This window comes from Solanum tuberosum, unplaced genomic scaffold (assembly GCF_000226075.1).
Source record: "Solanum tuberosum cultivar DM 1-3 516 R44 unplaced genomic scaffold, SolTub_3.0 scf00026, whole genome shotgun sequence".
In the NCBI taxonomy this organism is placed as follows: Eukaryota; Viridiplantae; Streptophyta; class Magnoliopsida; order Solanales; family Solanaceae; genus Solanum; species Solanum tuberosum.
The window spans coordinates 2002002-2024008 of NW_006238952.1; the positions used below are offsets into that span (position 1 = coordinate 2002002).

General features: G+C 34.3%; 3 protein-coding genes and 1 non-coding gene across 4 annotated transcripts; 2 read left to right on the forward strand and 2 right to left on the reverse strand.

Annotated features, from left to right (window-relative positions):
• The first annotated feature begins 856 nt into the window (after positions 1 to 856).
• On the forward strand, positions 857 to 7216 carry LOC102598901 (uncharacterized). The gene is made up of 6 exons (XM_015306258.1): positions 857 to 1176; positions 1853 to 2034; positions 3548 to 3839; positions 4343 to 4741; positions 5810 to 6221; positions 6439 to 7216. Exons 1-6 carry the CDS (start codon positions 984 to 986, stop codon positions 6638 to 6640), a joined length of 1680 nt encoding a protein of 559 aa, XP_015161744.1. The 5' UTR covers positions 857 to 983; the 3' UTR covers positions 6641 to 7216.
• Positions 7217 to 7603: 387 nt separating this feature from the next.
• TRNAL-CAG (transfer RNA leucine (anticodon CAG)) lies at positions 7604 to 7684 on the reverse strand. Its single transcript has one exon. It is a non-coding gene; the product is annotated as a tRNA-Leu (tRNA).
• A 2332-nt stretch (positions 7685 to 10016) lies between these two features.
• LOC102582810 (reticulon-like protein B9) lies at positions 10017 to 11799 on the reverse strand. The gene is made up of 5 exons (XM_006341510.2): positions 11428 to 11799; positions 11062 to 11242; positions 10657 to 10798; positions 10491 to 10560; positions 10017 to 10387 (listed from the first exon to the last, which is right to left on the reverse strand). Exons 1-5 carry the CDS (start codon positions 11525 to 11527, stop codon positions 10218 to 10220), a joined length of 663 nt encoding a protein of 220 aa, XP_006341572.1. The 5' UTR covers positions 11528 to 11799; the 3' UTR covers positions 10017 to 10217.
• A 2499-nt stretch (positions 11800 to 14298) lies between these two features.
• LOC102583148 (L-Ala-D/L-amino acid epimerase) lies at positions 14299 to 20272 on the forward strand. The gene is made up of 7 exons (XM_006341511.2): positions 14299 to 14970; positions 16895 to 17005; positions 17241 to 17457; positions 17675 to 18008; positions 18874 to 18935; positions 19060 to 19132; positions 19967 to 20272. Coding segments are annotated over exons 1-7 (1305 nt in total). The 5' UTR covers positions 14299 to 14463; the 3' UTR covers positions 19968 to 20272.
• The last annotated feature ends 1735 nt before the right edge of the window (positions 20273 to 22007 follow it).

Here is a 22007-nt window from a genome sequence, read left to right on the forward strand (position 1 = left end):
AACATGAGTGATGTTTGCAATATGTATTAAAAATGTATTATAAGTGTGTCACCTAAATTATTTTAGTTGATATCATTAAAAGGGGAGTGAAATTCGCAATATGTATTTTAAATGTATTGTTCATGATTTTAATACAATTATGAAACATATCTAATACAAACGAAAGAGCAGTCAATGATTCGTAGACTAAATAAAACTTGTATCAATAATTAATTAGACAAGTAATTTAATCGTAAGAAATGAAGAAACATAATAAACTGCCAAATGAATTAAACTTGAATTAAAAAGTATTACACACATATTAAAGTTGAATTAAATATAAATGGAAACTAATCACAAATTCATAAAATTCAAATAATGAATTCAAAATTTGAAGCTTTATAATAACCATCAATGGTGAACTTTTGCTGTTTTAATTTTAGATATTTGAAATTTCTGCTTGAAAACTTAATTTTGTACAATTTTTTGGTCTTTCTGTTCCTTTTATCATCGTATTTTCGGGTGAAAATTGCAAATTATGTGTAAAAACTGATTAGAGGAGTTCTTTAGATGGAAATTTGAAAGAAGAAGAAGAATAAAATGAAGAAGAAGAGGAGGAAGGTATAGAATGACACAAAAAGAGACGAAGAAGAAAAATAAAAAGAAGCAAAGGAGGAAGAGAAAAAAAAGGGCGGAGAAAGAGGCAAAGCGAATATAGACTGTACAATTTTGTAATTTAAAAAAATTATTATATTTAGTTAGAAAAATTATATTGCTATAGATGGTAAATATTTTTTTAATATAGCATATTTATGTGATTTATCCAAAAATAAAACCCGTTGCAATAGAATTGGGCTTTGATCCACCCGGCCCTTCTATGAGCTCCATTCAATTTGGGGTACAACCCGTAAAGAAGAAAGAACAGAACTGTTGAACTGGTAAGGAAATTCATAGAAGCTCAAGAACAAAAACCCTCCTTAAACCCTAACGCGAAGAAAATCGATATGAATCAATCTCTTGCAAGAAGTGTTTATCTCTGTTCCCGCAGTTTGTTAATGCCGAATCCTTACCCTGCTACCTCTTCATTTTGGCCCAGCTATAGACGTTTCACATCCAAAAGCTCAAATCAACCTCCTGCTGATGCCCCTGATAGCAACAACAATAACCTTCAAGACGAAGACGATATCAGCAATAAAGGTGTGATTCTTACAAAAATCAATCTTCATTAGTTGTATTAGATCCGCAAATAAGCAGTTATATTAGCTTGTTTCAATTGCTGAAAATTTTGATTTTGCGCACTCAATAATCGGGGAAACTTCGCTGTATTTCTTCCTCCTTTTGCCGGTAAATTTGAGTTTACTAACCATATGATTTGCTGATTCTGGAGAAAGATCTCTAATTTATACCAAAATAACTTCCAGTTTCAGCAGAAATTAATTAAATAGTACTCCCTCCGTTTCACAAAGAATGACCTCTTTCCTTTTTAGTCAGTTTAAAAAAGAATGACCTCTTTCCTTTTTTGGTAACATTTTACTTTTTGCTTTCCACGTGGCATGTTTAAAACCACAAGATTAAGGGCAATTTTGTACATTTGACATAACTTTAATTTAGGACCACAAGATTCAAAAGTCTCTTTATTTACTTAAACTCCGTGCCAAGTAAAATCAGATCATTTTTTATGAAGCGGAGGGAGTAGTATTTTTTTTTAGCTCTATGATTTTATCCATCTCTAAGTCATACTGTATAGACTAAATTTCATTGCAATTGAGATAAACTTGGAGAATTTTTTACTTTACTGAGTTTCGGATATAGGATTGAAACAGGGATTGATTTCATATTCAAATTTGGAGTTGATTTCTTGTTCCTATTACAGCGCTGAAAAAGCAGATAGATAAGTTTTTTGAAGGAGATGAAGAAGCATTCCCATCAATATTTGAAGCCATATTGAAAAGAAAATTGGCTGGAAAAAGTGAAGAATCTGATAAGGAATTGATGAATGAACTTCAGGCTCAACCTCGTCGACAGAATGATGCTGCCAATAGAGAGTCTGACTCCGATTGAGTTAGATTACGACAAGTCTACCTATATGAGTATTGTTGATTATACATTGATGAGAATACAAGATGGTGGATCCATAATTGTCATGGAGTGAGTTGTTACGAGGATTAAACGTTTATGTATTCATCATTCCTCACTGTAATTTTATATTTCAATAGCTAGCAGATTCATTTTGGATCAACAGAAAGAATTTCTATCTGAACAACTTGTGAAGTTGGAAGCATAGGTGTCCAATCAAATCTCAATCAACAACATACCCATTGTAATCCTACAAGTGGGGTCCTGGGAAGGCGTCTAATCAATCAATGAAGTGGAAATAACTGTGGGATACAGGATTTGGATCCAATAGAAATAGAAGAACGCCTTTTTTTCTCTTTTCATCTGGCTAAGTTGTAGTGAGCAAAATTATGTTTGTTTGAAGTTTGGATGATTTAAACACTATGTGCTATAGCCTCTAGATGATGCATTTGTGACCCATGGATGACATGTTTTCTGAGTAAATTTCATTATCCTCTTAACCTTCCAGTGTAAGAAAATAATACCTTCCTCGCCTTTTAAATGTTGAACACTTTGTAATATTAATTCTTTGTACCTTACCTATGCATTACTAGAGGTTATCTTCAGACTGCTTTTGAAGTTCCAGAGCACACTCTATCTTTGTTTCCTCATTCTTCTGTGCCAAGAATGATCCAATTGAATCAATTCTGAGGCTGATATGTCCGCCTCCCCCACCATCTTCACCGTGTTATTGGAAGTAACCCACCTTCTGGTTGGCTAATGCTATGTTGTGGCTGCACTATTTCAAGTTTGCGGTAATTTTTAAGGGTTGATCGAGGCTGCTTTGTTAAAAGATCTTTCAAGCCATCTTTCTGGTGTTTGGATGCCTATAATGATGCTAAAGCTTTCTTTAGTCATATGATTCATGAAGCTCTTTCATGGGCTTAAATATTGTTAAGGGGATGGTCGAATTCAATTATCAAGAGGTGCTCAGAGCAACTGATTAGGAAAAACTATTACAGAAACAAAATCATTTGTGTTATAAATACATCATATTATGGATGTCCATATAAATGCATAGTTTTTGAATAAGCTTGTAATCAAACAGTCAATTTACAAGTAGTTCGAGCAAATAACTTATAAGTAGTTCAAGCAGATAACTTGCAAGCAACTTAATCAAGCAATGCATGACTTAATCAAGCAAGAGGTGTCATAATGCATTGGTGAACTTCTCTTTTTACGAGCAGCTTTTTTTCTTTCTATAAATAGAAATCAATTCAATTCATTTATATATAGAAGTTCACATTTGAATAATATACTTGTGTCGAGTGGATATACTAAGTACTAATTTTTTATTTTCCTATTTTTTCTTTTACCTTTTAGCAAAGTAAAGTTTGGTTAAAAAAAAACACAAATATTTTTGTCGTTCCAATGTTGAAGTTGCCTGGATCTAATAACTGAGAAAACAAACCCTGAAAGGCAAAACTGTAACAGAGAGACGCTAAAACCCTAAACCATGAGACGAGCTCTTTCTCTGTGCTCCCGCAATTTCCATTTCTCTCAAAACTTCAAATCAAATCCGAATTATTTCAACAGCAGCAGCAGTAGCAGTAAAATCATTCATCGCCCAGTTGTTCCTTCAAAGATTAGATTCTTCTCTTCATCAGAAAATGATTCTTCATCGAATCAGAACACCCCTGAAACAAGCCCTCACCCGGAGACTAGCTTGAATGAATCCACCGAAAAAGAGGTCTCTCTCAATGTTGAAGAGGTCTCCCTCAATGTTGAAGATGTCAACAATAAAGGTAAGTACTTGGCGATCTGCAATGAGTTTAGTGGCGATTATTTGTCAATTCTGAGAAAATTGGGTGGTGGGGTTAATTTAGTCTTTCGTTTTTCTCCCTAAAAATGTTTGGACGAAGTTAGGTTTAATGATTTTGCTGATTAATGAGAATATGTACTGGATCTCTCTTGCTATGATTGATGCGGATTGCTGACAATAGAATATTGGAGAAAATTTAAGTAGTAGAATTTTGGGTCTTATTTTACTGTCGTCTCTAGGTTTGTTGTTCCAACTAAAATGCCCTCAGATAAAAAAAAGATTTCTTTTTTCAACTTTCTTGGTGTTCTGTCAATGGAAATCCCTTTATGACACTTTCTTTTGTGGTGTGTTAGACAATTTATAGTTTCTTTGGGGATTACGCTGATAGAAGATGGTAGTGAATTAAGATCAGGGATGGTACATTTTATATTTGAATGGGTTTCTTGGTTCCATATTGGGCTATCTCATTTGTTATATCTACTGTAGAGTTGAAGCTGCGGATTGAGGAGTATTTCAACAAAGGCAACGAGGAGGCGCTTCCGTCAATTCTTGAAGCAATTTTAAAGAGGAAATTGACGGGAAAGCATGAACATACAGATGATGAGTTGTTGGAGGAGATGCAAATGAAACCCCTGGATGGTGTAAATGATGAAGAGTTTGAATCAGATTTCGAGGAAGGTCACAGCACTGATGAAGATATTGAGGATTTGTATGATGCAACGGATATTGTGAAAAGGAAAATGGTGACTGATAAGTTCTTCAACATGGATGACAGAAAGTGGGATGATATGATAAAAGAGGCTACTGAGCATGGGCATCTTAAGGATACAAGAGAGTGTGAGGAAATTTTACAGGAGATGCTTAGCTGGGATAAAATTTTACCTGGTACTACTTTTGTATGCTCTTCTGGCTTCTTAATTCTTAACTTCTTATCCCATTAGTAGAAAATGAATTCTTTTGCATCATGATGTTACTTTCGACTAGGCTTTAAGCTTATAAAAGGTCCAGCCCCTAGTATCTCTTTGTGTTTTATAATGAGCTTCTTGCAAGTGAAAATTTTAATTGTCTGTTGAACTAGGAAAGGTGCCTACGCGTAGCTCATAATCATCAGGTGGTCAGCTGTTTGGAAGGTTGCTGGTGCATATATTTTTATCATTCCAAAAATTTACGTCTGTTTCAAAAGAATTAATAAATTGTTGGACTTTTTGGAGCTTTAGCTTAAGGCCTTTCTCCTTGCAGTAAAGAATTCTTTTTGGCCTAGATTAGCCTCATTAGTTTTAGATTTTGACTGGCCTGTGAACTGAAACATCAACCGTGATGACTTTCATGCTATTTTCTGTCTTTTCCTGCAACATAAAAGACACCTATTAAATATAAGGCAGGGATAATATCTGCCAGTTGAAGTGAAAAGATTTCGGCTCTAAAAGTTTTCCGAAGCATGTAGGTGAATAATGTGTATTCCAATTAACAATCAAAAGATAATATCTGTGCTCCAATTCAGCAATACTGCTGATAATGTCCGAACTTAAATCGGCACAGGGGTGCGATTTCCTCAATAAATTTTCTAGTTCGATAAATTTCATTTTCTAATTCCTTCCCTGTTAGGTTTATAAAATTGTAGTGGTGGAAAAAAAGAAGGGTTAAACTTCAAAGAAAGTGTGGCAGGAGCAATGAAAAAGTAAGTTAAGATTTCTTGATCGAGCAAATTACATCTTACCTGGTAACAAAATTCTTTCAACTCATCAGTCAATTATAATTTCGTCACTAGCTAATTTCTCTGATAGCTTGTATGGAGTAATTATAAGCTTTATTACATTTACATAATGTTGTTCCTTTAGGACACTATTCAAACTTGTCTTTTACAGGATATTAGAGTCAGTTTTCAGTGATCTGTTTGATGTCCCAATCAATTATTTGGATTCTTGACTCATTGGATATTTTATCTTTATCCAGATGAAATTAAGAAGAAGGTGGAAGTTAAGTTTGATGAGATAGGTGAAAGGGTTGAGAAAGGTGAGATTACCCCTGAAGAAGGCTATGCGTTGTTCAAGGAGTTTGAGGATGGGGTGGTCGTGGAGTGCGCAAAACTGATGGAGAAGGATGCTCCACAGTTTGATGGGACTACTTTGCCAGATGACAAAAAGGATTTGGATGATCCACCAGGTGAAGGGCCAGTTCTTAGATGGCTAACAAGGGTGGTCTTTGCTCCTGGGGGTGATGCATGGCATCCAAAAAACAGGAAAGTCAAATTGGCTGTTACAGTGAAAGAGCTGGGTATGTCAAAGCATCAATTTCGTCGCTTAAGAGAATTGGTCGGAAAACGGTACCATCCTGGGAGAGACGAGCTAACCATCACTAGTGAAAGGTAAGGTCACATTTTGGGTGTATCTAAATTACAAGTATCTGGTCTTGTTATGGGGTCTTGATGTATGTTTCGGCTTATTTTTCAACCGAGCTTTATTAATGTGTAACTATTGTTGAAACAATTAGTTGGAAGTATTTAACTGCTGCTTATTGGTGAGCTACACTGGCGTTTGAAGTTTGGGGAACTTACAATGAATAAAATGTTTATTTTCACTCAGATTTGAACACCGCGAGGAGAATAGGAAGGACTGCTTGAGGACTCTATTTGCTCTCATTGAAGAGGCTGGAAAGGCTAACAAAATTGTAGAGGATGTTCGAACCTCGTATGTGAAGCAGAGGCTCAAAGCAAATCCTGCATTCATGGAAAGGCTGCATGCAAAAACCATGAAATTGAAAGAATCTAGTTCACTGCATGCATGACAATAAGCTGTTTGCAGCTGGCATTTTCTTGTAGAAGATAAACGCAAGGTTATTGATGTGCCTTCTCATTGACATTTCAAAACATTTTTCAACATTCACAATTAGTACAGGTTTGCAAGGGGGCATTCTTACATGGTCTGGTGCAAAAGAGTTGCCACTTACTTTTGGTGGCACTGCTATGTATCTTGTTCTCAAAGCATATGAAGAAGATTAGGATGACAAGGGTCAAAGACAACGGGAAACCATGTCAAGAGATGACCGTTTGTACTTTAACTGCTGCTTCTCATCCATCCCCTGCTGAAAGAGGATGAAAATAACTGCTGTCTCTTCTTTGAGAGTAGTCAAATTACAAACTTTACCCTTTCAAGCTGCTTTTGCTATCTTAGTTCTAGTCCATTGTCTTAAAGTCCTCTAAGTTGTCTGCTAATCTAGGTTGGTAGTGTGTGAACCGTGACACTTGTTGTTTGGGATGTGAGTTTTCTGGATGTTGTGCCCCGCATTTTAGTTATTTTTGTCTGTGTAACTTAATTTTCACTTGGGAATAATGGAATTAATTCATAGCTGTATTGTAACTCATAAGTCTGCACTTATAACCCATTCAGGTGAAGAAATTCCTCGTCCATGATGAATCTAACGTTTAGAGGGAATCAACAAATATGTTCCTGCTGAGTAACTGAATCTGAGAATAGTGGTGTAAAGGTATTGATAAACAATGTTAGCTAGGTTCAATCTGTTGACACAAGAAAGTAAAATGGATGCACTACAGAGAAAGCTGTTAGCCTTCGTTTGAACATTTTAAAGTTATGTGCTATGTTCAGACATTCTCATGTCAAATGATTACAAGATAGCCAAACAAAGTAGTAGTATTGATCCTCTTGTCTTGACATGCATGGAGAGTCTGAGCTAGACAGTGAGGCATGAGCAATGATGGTTAAATCTGGAAAATTTAAATAAAAATACTTTTGTCAAGAATGGGATTCGAACCCATGCCCTTTCGGACCAGTACCTGAAACTGGCGCCTTAGACCAACTCGGCCATCTTGACAGTATATTATATTATCCCAATAAATATATATAATAGTATATGAAGTCTGCATCCAGTTACTTAATTTTACATTCTTGGTGGTCACTGGATGATTGTAGCTAAATATACAAGTAAAATAACTCATACTTGTCTGGGAACAGTATGAGCTCTATTGAGTGTAACATTTTTTGGTATTCAATTCTTCTTGTACCCTTTAGTTTGAATGTCTGACCTCAAACAAATAACAGCACTTCATTGATAAATTTGAGCACAAATAAATGAAGGGGAAAAAAAAAGAGTTTTGTAAGGACAGAAAGAAATAAAGCTTGACCCTCCAGCAAAAAAAGAAAAAAAAAGAAACAGTATTAGGCTACTAACTTTGGGGATTCTCTATTACTTTCATCTTTAGCATGATTACAACTTACAAGAGACATGCTATGACAAAAAATACATTCAGGTTGAGGCACATTTAGAACGAGTTTTGTACGTTCAAATGAAATTCATTTATTTTTCGATTGATCTAGAGGTACACATATACTAAAAAGAAAATTAAAACTCTGATTCCACCGACTCTAAATTCTAAATTAGGTGATCATCACGCTCATTCTGAATCCACCGACTCTAGATTCTTAATCTCCTACACATTCAGGCACCACAACCTGCACCGCAGCCTGCTGCACATCCGGTGCCTTCGTAGGCACTTGATTCTGTTGCTGCTGATTTATCTCTTGGCATCCCTTGTGCACATGAAAAGATTACAAACGTTACGGCGAAAATCGTAGCCAAAATTCCCATGAATGTTAGCAAAATATTAGTGCCAACATTTCCAAATCCTTCTCCATCAATCAAAACACTCAATTCCCTTGCCATTTTTTTCCTCTTTAATCTGTTTCTTGTGTTATTCTTTTGGAAGGGAATTGAAGGCAGGGGTGGAGAAGTTATATATAGTTGTTGCAAAGGCCAAATTCACTAAAATTGACCCTTGCTTAATGTCTCTAAAACTTTTCACAATCACAACTTTATTTATATGTTGTGGGTACACACAGCCACTATCAAGAGTTGGATTTTGAGTTTTCAGAATCCCACTCTTCTTTGTCCCTTTCTATGATGTGTGAGAATGAGTCCATTAGTATGACAACTCAATTCCAAATTAAATTACAATTCGCTACATAAATTTTCATCTTTTATTTCTCTCATTCTAGGTTCATAATCGCTTTGAGACTTGACAAATTCAAATTTGCGCCTGAAATAACCCTTACCAAAGATGATTACATCCCAAATTCGAATTTGAGACCTCTTATTCAGAATAAAAAGACACTTACCACCCTACCCCATATAGCCGCTATATGAATTTTCTATTATGCACTATTTGGACCCTTTTCATTCAAGTACTGATAAATTATACTACTATCTTTCAAATGAGAGGTTCTCCAAATCTAACACTTGTCCCTACCAAACTTAGTGTAGTTTAATTATTATAGTACTTAGATCTTAATTTCAACTAATTAGTATTGTTTATATGCTTTGCTTTTCATTGTCTTCTGTCCTTAGCTAAGTCCACTTGGCTTCATGCGATTTGAAGCCTTCCATAATGCATGTAAACAACAACAATAACAACGTACTCAATGTGATCCCACAAGTGAGGTTGGGAGAGGATGAACTATACGCAAACCTTACCCCATAATACGACCATATGGGTGTATTAGAAACAACTTCTCTACCTTGTAGGGATAAAGTCTGCGTACATACTACCCTCCTCAGATCCCACTTGTGAGACTACATTGGGTATGTATGTTGTTGTTGCCAAGTTAATCATATAGTGAGTACATGATTTGCATCAAATTAAAATAATTAATTATATATTTTGCTAATACTCATCTTGGGTAAGTTGTAATAATTAGTGCGATCTAATCGTTAGATTAGTGGAAATTCAAATTAGTGCAATAATTCAGTTATATTTTACTAAAAGAGAACATGCCTACAGAATTTGTCACAAGCTTCATTGTTGAGGTTGATTTAATAAGTAACATGGTGGTTTCCATAAAGGACACACAAACTATATATGTGGAAACATTAAAGTTCTCTTTTTCTATATTTCTCTCTTGGTGTTTATCAATTTAATTAATTTAGTCTTATAATAATCAATAAATTTTCTAAGGCCACCGTGTATGGTTCAAAATTCAATGGATAATGAGTATATTTTTCTATCTTTCTCCACTTAAGTTTTACATCGTGATGTACTCCTAACTCACAACGTGCAACACACTATGCTCCTACTTTTTAATCTGTTCCTTCGCCAGAAATAGAATTCATCAATCGTCAGTGCTTCTGTCACTACTAAAGTCAAATTCTTATCCATTAATTAGTTACAACTTTTTGTTCCTTTTTCCCATTTTTAACTTCACATTCTATCATTGAAATTTTGACTAGTTCTGCAAATACATTTTACAAGGTGTGCTATGGAATTACTGTACATTGATCAAATTGCAAATTACATTATTTTGGATATCCAAGAAAACAACATTAGTCCACTTCCAAAATTTGTGCTTCCAACTTATTTAACCTTTTTCTCTTTGGCTGGTCCTCTGGGAATTTTGCCTAGAAAATCTGCATTAAACTTCCTGTAAGTTTTTCTCATTTGTCTCTTCATTTTATATGCAACATAGTCGACTTCTTCCTCGTATCGCTCGTAAAGAAATGGGAGAGTTTCCACACACAACAAGCCTTGTGAACAATTACAGAGAAGTTTAATTAACATTAATGGATGAAAAAAGAGAGACTTTTGTTCCTAATAGTAGAAAAATGAGAAATAACTAAGTAAACTTACCAAAGAACAAAAGGTTCAAAGTGCTGATATAGTTTCCAATCACTGATAATAAATAGAGAGAAATGATGGCCTAAAACATGAAATTTAGCATTGGTTCACTTATATGTATAATAAATCTATTGAAATGAAGGACATGATTAAGTAAATTATTTGATTCATAATATACCAAAAAGAAGGATTTTGCATCATTTCCACATGCTATAAAGTGACATATGGAGAGGAAATTGTTGAACTTCTTGTGTAATATTGAAGCAACATCAACAAATGAAGTATCTTGTAATATGTCTTTGGGAATGCTTGGAGGTGTCCTGCACATGTTATATGAATAATCAACAAATAATACATATATACAAAGGCGAATGTAGTATATAATCAAAAGGTTCAACTCAACTGAATCCAGTATTTTCGAGAACAAACATACTAAATCAAGATTCTGAACTCATAATTTCGCAAGTGTAATGAGTTTAGTGGTAATAACATAAAAGCTCAACTGATCAAATTTAAATCCTAAATCCGTCACTGTGTGTATATATATATATTCATTCATAGGAAGGGAAAATAAGAGGATTACCAGCCAAAAATATCAGCACCAGCAGACCAGATGAAGACAATTAACATAGTGGTGATGGAAACATGACAAAGCAGAGTCACAAAGGTATAATCCACAACTTCAAAAAGAAACCACATTACTGCAACTGCGATAAGAATCGCGCCTGAAGATCTCTTGTCTCTCCATAACAATATGTCCGCAACTGCAAATTAATTAACCAAAAAAGTCATTTTTGAAAGACAAAAAAGTGAAATCCAGCATTTGAAATGTTATAACAACTTTTCTACTACTACTCATATTAGTAGTAGAGGCAAATTCAGGATTTAAAGTTTATCATTTCCTGTAACGAACTCAAGTCAAATATACGTACAAAATTGAAATTGATACCTTTTCCTCCTCCTAAAACAGAATGAATAGGCCTTTGGCGGCCTAAGAGTTTTGATGTAGGTGTTAAATCATTATCAGAATCAGATGAATAAGTTGCCATGATTATGAAATTCTGATAAACGTCTCTCCGTACGTAAATCGATTATTAGCTAATAAGTTTAAATAAGTCAATTTTGGTACTAAGCTTCGTAGCCAAGAAACTAGAAAAAAAGGGGAAGAAAAGAATTTCTTGAGCATAGAGTTTGCATCTGTTTAACTTTGTATTGCACCTACTGTTAGTGCCCTGCATCTTCTATGCTTTTCGTTTGGCAAACTTTTAGTATCTCATCTTAGACTTTTTTAAGCTTTATGTACATTACATGTGGCTAACAATATGAGTTTCTCACTTAAAATTGCATGTGGCCATGGCTAGATCAAATTGAGAATGAAGGTATCACCTCGACCTTATCTGAGTATCATGAAAGTCACCAAATTATTTTATGTAACTAAAAGGTCACTAAACTTTGCCTAAGTTTTATAAAGAGTCATTAGGAGGAAAAAAAATATGTTACTTAAAATTGAATGAAATTTTAGTTACATAAAAATTATTTAGTGAGTTGTTCTGATTCTTAGGCAAAGTCGAATTACTTTTTGTCACAAAAAATAATAATTTAGTAATTCATTTGTAATACTTGAGCAAAATTGTGTGATTTTAACATTATAAAAAAATTAGTTTGATGAGTATAGTGCAATAAAATAAAAGTTGAGGGACATAGATGAAACAAATTAAACCCCTTTCTCAAGCGGTATCAATGCTACGTAACCCATATAGTTGCACACAATAACAATAACAAAAAATATTGATAATTTGAGATTAATTATTAAATCTTCTTATTTTATATATGCCTTAGACAAATATTAAGAAATTGATTCCCTTTTAGTTTCAAATATTCTACTAATTCTGTTTGAATGAGCTTAGAATTTATAAGTCATTAATTATAATTTTTAATTTATAACTTTTGGTTTATTTGATTTTGGCTAAAATATAAGTTCTTTAAATATTTATTTTATTTTAATCAAACTCTACCAAACTACTTTAATTTTAAACTACCTAAAATAAGTCAATTCAAACCGACTCTTTTAACCTACAAAATAGTCTAGTTGCATTAAAAAAAACTGTTGCTTTTGTTGGCCAATTTGAAGCTGCATGTGTCTTGCTAGATTCATGTTGTGTTAAAAAGAGTGCATACACTAATAAAGACAACATGTTGCAAAAAGGTTTTTGAGAATTTAATAATTTTTCTTTAGACTTAGTGTTATATATTTACAAATCTATTAAAAATTATTATTATTCTATATTAATTTAAATAACTATATTCACTCATTAAATTTTGAATCTTCCTCCGCATTATGTCATTGATGTTTGGAGTATCAAAAAATCGATTTTTTTTCAAGCAAGACAAGGACTTAGCTTAATAAGAAGGCATTAGTTGATTCACCCTTTGGAGATCAAATAGGGATATTAACTGTAGAATTAATGGGGAAATAACCCTAGGAAATATCCAAGAGACATCTTATAATATAAAGTTTTAATTAATGTTAAGTATCATGTTGGACCACTCTCACTAGGCCCTATGTGTTTTAAATTCGTAGGAAAATATTACTAATTAGGTGTTAAACATGTTAAACATGCTAGCTGTCATGTTTCATTAAAAATAGATTCTTTATTTACTTGGTTGTGAATTGTGATTGGATCTTAATACAGTGTGATATTTTTTAATCAATCATATTTTGGAAAATTTACTTATTCGACTAAGTTCAACTCACGTTAGTAAAATCACTAAAACACCAATAAAATGTTTTTAATTGTAATAATCTATTCTTTAAATTTCAACTTTTCGTTGAAAATGAATGAACCTCAATTTATCTAATATTAACATCACACTCCTAAATCTAATAATTTGATTTTGAATATAGAAAATGGTTAAAAAAGAAGTTCCTAGCTCTTACGTATTTAAAATTGTTCAAATTTGTTCTCATTTCACTTATTATACCCTAATTATTTTTAACTTAAATTTCAAACTAAAAATGTCTCTTTCAGCTTCAACAATTCTTAACAAATGAATTTGAATGAATCGGATTATATGTAGGTTGATTTAATATATCTATATTGGCTAATAAATCAATACCACTTATTTAATTAAAATTCCACTTAGATTATCTCGTAATTTTATTAAAAGGGAAAGACATTTTTAACCATAAAGGGCAATTGAAGTCCAATAAGTAGGAGGGGTATTTTTAATCCAAAAATCAACATCAAGTTTATGAAAGATCAATTCTAAATCATTTTTAATATGTTAACAAATTTTTTTTTTATCCTTTTCCGTTCTTAATATTATAACAACTTAAGATATACTAGTAAAGAAAAACTTCATTTTTAATGCAAGAGGGAAAGTTAACAAAGAAAACTTTAAGCTCATATTATTTATGAATTTGAAAATATAAATTAAACTTTGTGAAATCAATTTCTCTTCCTATTATTTCTCAATAGTTCAATAATAGGGCAGTCATTATTAATCATAAGTTCGAATCTTATTTTGAAAAATTCAATAATTTTAAATTATTTAATTCAAAATAAAAATAGTTCTATCTTTCTTTTTGATTTCAGTTGGATAACTCACGGCAACATCTGATTCTTTTAAATTCACCCCTCAAACAGTCTTTCTACCTAAAATAATAATAAAATCGGCATACACTATACACTCGATAAAACTGTTGTTTAGTATTCTATTGTATCGTCCACCAACCCTTCTATTCCAATATAACAAAACTAAGTACATACGACAAAAGCTTTCCAAAATTCTCCCACGCTATAGACTATCATTTTTTTTCCAAATAAAATAAACCTTTCAGTCTTTCAATCACAGTGTCAGCAGAGGACAACTATAAGAACAAAGTTGGTCGATAATCACTATGACATTTTTTGAAATCTTCCCTTTTCTGTCCAAACGCCAATCAGTGAAGCTCAAATTCACTATTTACTGTAATTCATAGAAGATGGATCGTATTGGGCTTACTCAAAACTACCAATCTCACTGTTTCATTCATTCTACTACTTCTTTACACACCCAATTGTCTAAAGTTTCTAACTTTACCCCCAATTTCAAGAACCCCAAAGTCGTTACAGCCTGCATGGCGGCAGCGACGCCGTCGGTGGCACCCACAGCCACAAGCTTTGGGTTCAAGAATTTGATGGAAACAGTGACAATTGATGTTCATAAAGCGGAAGGGAGGCCACTGAATGTGCCACTGATAGCTCCTTTTACTATTGCTTCATCAAGATTGGACAAAGTGGAAAACGTAGCTATAAGGGTTGAGTTGAGTAATGGCTGTGTTGGGTGGGGTGAAGCCCCAATTCTTCCATTTGTGACTGCAGAGGATCAAGCCACTGCCTTAGCAAAAGCGGCTGAAGCCTGTGAGTTCTTGAAGCAGAGCCGTGAAATGACTTTAAATCTCGCATTAACAAAAATTGGCGACGTGCTTCCTGGCCATGATTTTGCTTCTGTGAGTTATGCCAGTAATTTCTTTTGCTTTGTCATTATGGATTCTGTAATAGAAACTCTTTTTTTCTTTTATGTTTACAGTTTAACTCTGTTTTGTGTCAGTTGTGATATTGATAGTGTTTGATTTTGACAAGAGGGGTCGCTCAAATGGTAAATACCCAACACCTCCAATTCTTAGTTTGGGGGTTCGGGTCACCAAGCGAGCAAAAAGGTAGGAGCTCCCGGAGAGAGGGGTAAAAAAGAAAAAGACAATAGTGTTTGATTTCTTCTTGGTTTGGCTTTGGTCCATTTGGGTCTGTGGACTGTGGTCCTCTTTTCTTGTTGAACCTAGTAGGGTACTAATTCGCTTTCCATCTGTTGTATGTTCTATGCAAACTGAAGTTGTTTTAACTGAAAATTTTAGACCTTTTTTTTTTGGCATGACACTTAGATAACACTCAAACTTGGCCTCCTCCAACTTTGGAGTGCACATCTAGACATCTCAACTAGGTCCCACTCATCTTGTGGACACTCCACGTTGATGTGACCCATGAATTTTGGTGGTGTGTAGATGATCATTTTGTAAGTTGGAGCAGGGGTAAATTTACATGTAAAATATGGGGCATGTGAACCATGGTCTCCCCGTAAAACTAATTATTTTATGTAAATATTTTGTAAAATTAGTCTAATATTATCTGTTGGCCCCCCTGCTACAGGAAGGTTAAATGGTGCTGTTGGTTGAATGTTGAGTTATTTACCTTGAGGACTAGGGATCAACTCTCACTTCCTTCTTTTTTTTAGTGGTGCACTCATATTGTAGAAATCCTAGATTCGCCTTTGAGTTGGAGTGTTCAATTGACATAGTGGAGACGAGTTTAGGTGTGCACTTCCACTGTTGGAGTGTTGATTGGAAATTGAGGCCAAGGTTCAGTGTCTATCTATGTTTTATGCTTTTTTTTTTCCCTCTGACAGAGACATTTCTTTAACCTTGATGTTAGTTTGTTGTCTTAAGCAGAATTATGGACTTCTTTTGGCTTCACCATTTTAAGTGTCTCATGGAATTGATTCCTAGGATTGGAACTCAAAGGTCAACATAACATTGGGTGCTATAGGCTTATCTGTTTATGATATTCTCTCTAGGTCTTAGTGAGAGATAAAATTGCTGATAATGGAGTTATTTACTGGAGTACCTTTTTTTAATACGATGGTTATTGAGTGGATTACTGCATTTGTTAGTGTAACAATTCAATGGACCTTTTGTCCAGCTTATCTACATTGGCACATGGCGTCAGAGTTTAGAGGCTAGGATATGGAAGGCATAGAATTCTGACTAGGTGAAACTGGAAAAAGAGAGTGACTTGGGAGACAGTTATCGCTTTGAAGGTCATGCATAACTTGCATGTGTGTTTCTTCCAAGCCTGAGAATTTTATTTATGGACGTTGTTTAACTAATTTTAATGTTACTAGTTTGCATGTTTGGCCATTCTATATTGACCTATATAGTTCTGGGATGGACCATAGATTGTGATACATGTACCAGATTCATTCATCCTTCTTATTAAGTCTCTTTGTCTATATGATGATAACTTCTCTGTTTTGTTGCACACTCAATTGTCCTTCTCGCCTGGTTCTTCTTACTTACCTTCAGTCAGCATCTCTTTTTAGTTTTCGGTAATGTCATGTGCAGAAATCCTTTCTGTGAAGCTAAACTAGTAATCCTTTCTTATGGTGATGGATCTTTTTTAATACATTGGATGAAACATGTACTTGTTTGTTTACAGTAGTCCTGCTGCTGCCTCCAGCTTGGACACTACATTATTCACAGGAATTGACAAGCTACCTTGAGCCCTTATATACTTTAACTATGTTTTTTCTTATCTTTCAAATTCATCTTTGTAGAACTGAAAACTTGTGTGGTACTGATTCAAATTTTAACTTTATTGAAGGTCAGGGCAGGAGTTGAGATGGCACTGATTGATGCAGCGGCGAACAGCATTGGAATACCTCTGTGGAGACTATTTGGTGGAGTGTCTAATGCAATATCTACTGACATTACAGTTGAGGCTTTCTTTCTTATTCTACTTTAGTTGGCAATACACAGTAATTTCTGCCTCTGTTAGTTTCCTAGGACTTGCGCCTGAATCATTGCTCTCAAGTTACAACAATGCCATCAAACATATCCCAAGTAGAAACCATATTTAACAAGATATTCTTACTTAAGAAAATTAGAGTAGAAAATTAAGAACTGTCGTAGACGTGTTTAAATAGATCTCAGTGACCATCTTATTGTAGATTCCGATAGTTTCACCCATGGAAGCTTCTGAACTGGCTTCAAAGTATCGTAAACAAGGTTTCAAGACTTTAAAGCTTAAGGTGGGCAAGAATTTGAACGGAGACATTGAAGTGCTTCAATCCATACGTGCAGCACATCCTGATTGCTTGTTTATCTTAGATGCTAATGAAGGTTACACAGCAAATGAAGCTATTAAAGTCCTGGAAAAGTTGCATGGTAAAATATTTTCTTTTTTAAGTTATAATCTAGATCTAATGTTCGCCTATCTGTATGGACAGAGGAATGACAAAGAATCTCTGAATCTCAGTTCTCTGAACTTCCCTCTCATATACTGGACATATCTCTATGATAAATGATTAGATTTTTTTCAGTTGCTCGGATACATCATTATCTGCTCGAAAGAGAAAATCACAAATCTCTATTTTCCTGTCAGAAATGGATGTGACTCCGGTGCTATTTGAACAACCTGTTCATAGAGATGATTGGGAAGGTCTTGGTCATGTCAGTCAGATTGCAAAGGACAAATATGGGGTATCTGTTGCTGCCGATGAAAGCTGTCGAAGTTTGGTTGATGCTAAAAAGATAGTGCAAGAAAGTCTTGCTGATGTCATTAACATTAAGCTTGCCAAAGTTGGGGTGCTCGGGGCTCTGGAAATTATTGACTTGGTGAGGCCCTCAGGCTTAAATCTAATGATTGGTGGTATGGTTGAAACCAGGCTTGCCATGGGCTTTGCTGGTCATCTAGCCGCTGGCCTTGGATGTTTCAAGTAAGTTTCTATTGCAAGTTCTCTGGAAAAAACAACCTGCTTTGATGCAAACTCATAATCTATCATCATTGCTGGGAAACACACTCGCATAAATATGAAATATAGTTGACTTATAAACTATCACCATACTGGCAATTCAGCTGATTTTCTAGTTGGCAGTCAAGCATATGATACTTTGGTGGTCAAAAATGTTTGTTGCTGTCTCACCTTTTGATGTTATCCAGTATTCAATTCTTTGGATTCTGGTTTTCACAATCACCACTACTTGGAGACACTAGGAATTGGACAATCAATTGGGAGGTGTTCACTAGTAATGTAGAATAAATTCGTTCTTCTTTCGGAAAACAAAATAAGAATAAGGTGAATCTTAATCTTGATTTAGTTCTATGCTTTGTTATAAGGGTCATGGAGAAGAGAAGGGTATATGATTGGTTTATTTTGCTTTTGGTGAATTATTAATTCTTTGCGACATGTCAGTTGATACCTGTAGAAAAGAAGCGAATGTGATTTACCTCCTTTATCTGGTTAATTTTAGAGTGAGTAATAAAGCTGATTACTCTATTTTCCATCCCCCTCTTGAACTTTGCAAGTGATGATAATGACTCTGCACCTTTTATTTTACTTCCTCTCTCCCCACCCTCCCTGTATCACCCAACTCAACATTCAACATGGTATAAACCGAATCACTGGGTCAAACAAATAGAGATAGTACTATGACTGGATTAAAATTCTATGAAGTATTTTAATACTTCATTGAAGTTGACATCAGTATATCCATGTTTCGACAAATACTAAGCATAATCATGGTTGTATTATCTATCCAATTTGATTGGTTCTCTAATTTATGTACCTAAATTCTCTGCAGATTCATTGACCTAGACACACCCCTTCTGTTGGCAGAAGATCCAGTTTTCGGGGGTTATGAAGGTACTTCTTTTGCCTTCCCTCAGAACTTTCACCTATGACTCAAGTGGATCTTAGTATGTAGTGTTTTTTTGCTTGTACTGAATTAATCTGATAAACTGAATTGCTCACTTCTTTATGTACCCAGCTTCTGGACCTGATTATAGCTTCTCAAATGCTAGAGGGCACGGTGGTTTTCTTCATTGGGAGAATATTGCATGGTAAGTTTGATTTTTGATATTAAATTCTGAGGTAACCATGTCTCATGTGCTCTAGCAACATTTAGCAAACATGATTATTAAAGTGACGTGCCAATTCTACATCTTTTATCTTATTACTGGTGTGTACTCTTGTGTGGATTGTCTGCAGAACGACAGTTCATGCATATGAGAATAAAACTGAAGTTCGATGATATGCTTATACATCCCTGCATTTTAGTTCAGTAGCAGGAGATGTTGACTATCAAATACCCCAACCCCCTCTTTCTAAACCTCTCAGCTGTTATCTACCTATGTTACACAAACTTATTTATGGATACATATTCAATACGGGTGTCAGTTCATGTAGGACCCATAGTCCTATACCCATGTCACAACCATTTGACATGGGTACGCCAAGACAAGTAAAGGATCTATTTAATGTAGCTAGCTTTATATGTGGTGATCAAATTAAGCATCATATTGCTATTTGCATAAATAATTGACCAAAACGAGTAATTTATTAAAGTTAAGTTCTTTTCCTTCATTATATCCGAAGCATTTCATATCTTGTCAGTTTGAAATACGTTAGTCTAGTTTTCCTCGGCCAAAGAGCAATGAAGACTAAACGCTCGACTTAATTTACTTGCTTTTTCCTGATTTGAACTCCTTGAGAATTTGTTTCAGTGACTATGGTTCATGTTTTCAACATGCTCTATCTAGCTTTGATAGCTCTAGATACCTGTGGTCAAGTGACTTGATATTTGTGATTTGCTCTAAATCACATTGTTCTTGACAGAAAAAAACATGTTTGGATGAGATTACTCTATTTGCTCTAACATTTGAAATTCTCTGCAGAGATTAGTAGCGGAGCTTGTTCACTCTTCAGGATTGTTACTCACAACGGTCAACCCCATTAGTTCCTAATTATAGTTATGCATATGTACTCGTGAGTATTAGTCGTTGGTAAGTTTGAATGTTTATGTGCCAAAGAATGGAACACAATGCTAGAATATCTAAACTTTAGAGTAAACAAATATGTAAACGTCTTATTGTCTTTTGAAATTGGTGTTAGTTGAGAATGTAGTTGAGAATGTCTTGCTTGATCTTCTCTTTGACAATTTCAACAAATGTTAAATCAATATGCCAGACTCTTGGTACTAATTTGTTAGTTATTGTTCTATCATCTAGCTTTGGACATATAGCACACAATTCCAATGTAAAAATGATGGCTTATGAGCTCAAGATAATAATAGTGTGGAAACTGTATGTGTTGGGTTAAGCATACGTCATAGGCTCGAACTATGTTACAAGACAAAAGTCTGATATTTAAGTACAAAAAAGGTTGAGGGATGGACCATTATCCCTATAAACTTGAAGCCTTGTGGCCTCTAGAAGAACATGTGTTAGCTCTAGGTGCATTTGAAAGTAACAATATTTAGAGAATTCTTTTCGTATTTAACCTATGATTCTGTCTCCAATATGAATAATTGATAGGTTAAAGCAGTTGTCTGGTCCTAATAGCAAACAGATGGACTTCATTAAAAAAAATATGAAGATATGAATTACTATAATGTTGACAAATGGAGAACCCATCATGCCCATATTTGACCCAATGCAATCACTAATTTCGTGAAGTTAAGCAAACACATGGCTATACTAACAATAAAATCATATGTACACAAGAAATACTACAACTCGAATCGTCGAAATAAATAAAAAATGCGAAAAAAAAAAACATGATTACTATATTACTCCGTGTAAACAATTATGGGTTGAGATGATCATATGAAGTATGAACTATAGCTAAAAGGCTACATCCACCTCTAGAGAGGCATTGCGCAACGCAGAATATCAATGGGACGTAATTAATTTGCATAAAAGTTAAAAAAGGATTTTTAACATATGATTTCTTTTATAGAATGGATAGTGGCATATACTTTTTATTAATGACATGATTAATGGCACCCTTTTTTTTGTTTTTGGAAGAAGCATATACTTTTGATAGTGAACATGAGAGGGGGTTAGCAGAGAATCATCATAATTAAACAAACAAATAGCAAGTGTGGATCAAGAATAATGATGAAAGAATATTGTGCACATTAAAGCATGAAAATAAATGTAAAGTCACTAGCACCGAAAGCAAGTTGCATATGTGTTGTGTAGGGTCCGCTGGCGAAGCCAAGAATGTTCAATAAGGGGTTCAAAATAAACACACGAACTAGCTGAAGGGAGTTCGACATCTATTATATATATACATTAAATATAGACTCGTTTGTCCATACATATTTCTTTTGATGACTGTAGTGTCCAGACCAACTTTCACGCATCTCGATTAATTTCACGGGATACCTATCATCTCCCACAAACAACAAGTACCATACATCTGTTCACCAAAGCTAGGATAGATGGTATGCATTACCTAGTATTTTTTGTCTCCATAAACTTGTGACCTCAGAATTCTCAATTATTTTCATCTCAAACAAGTAATCGTATATCACATCATTATATTTGTTATTTCACGTTTATGGTGAGGTGCATGCACTAACCCATTATATCAAAGAAATTTGAGTACTCGACAGTACACCTCATTATGAAATGCGATGATTCTTGGGTAATCAATATAAACGATGAATTATAAATACTCCTACTGTTTTATAAATGGACACTCCACTATTTTCATTGCTTTTAATTGATGCAAATTAAAAGGGTTTATAGTGGTCATCACTATTTATTTAAATTAAACATAAAATTAAATTGTGTAAACTAATGAGAGTAAATTATTTTCAATCTTTTCCCTAAAAAAATAGATAGAGATGGGTAGAATTACCAGAAACATGCAAGAATTAGGTAGTGGGGAGTCTTTTGAGAAGCCGCATTAGTGGTTGATGACCTGATT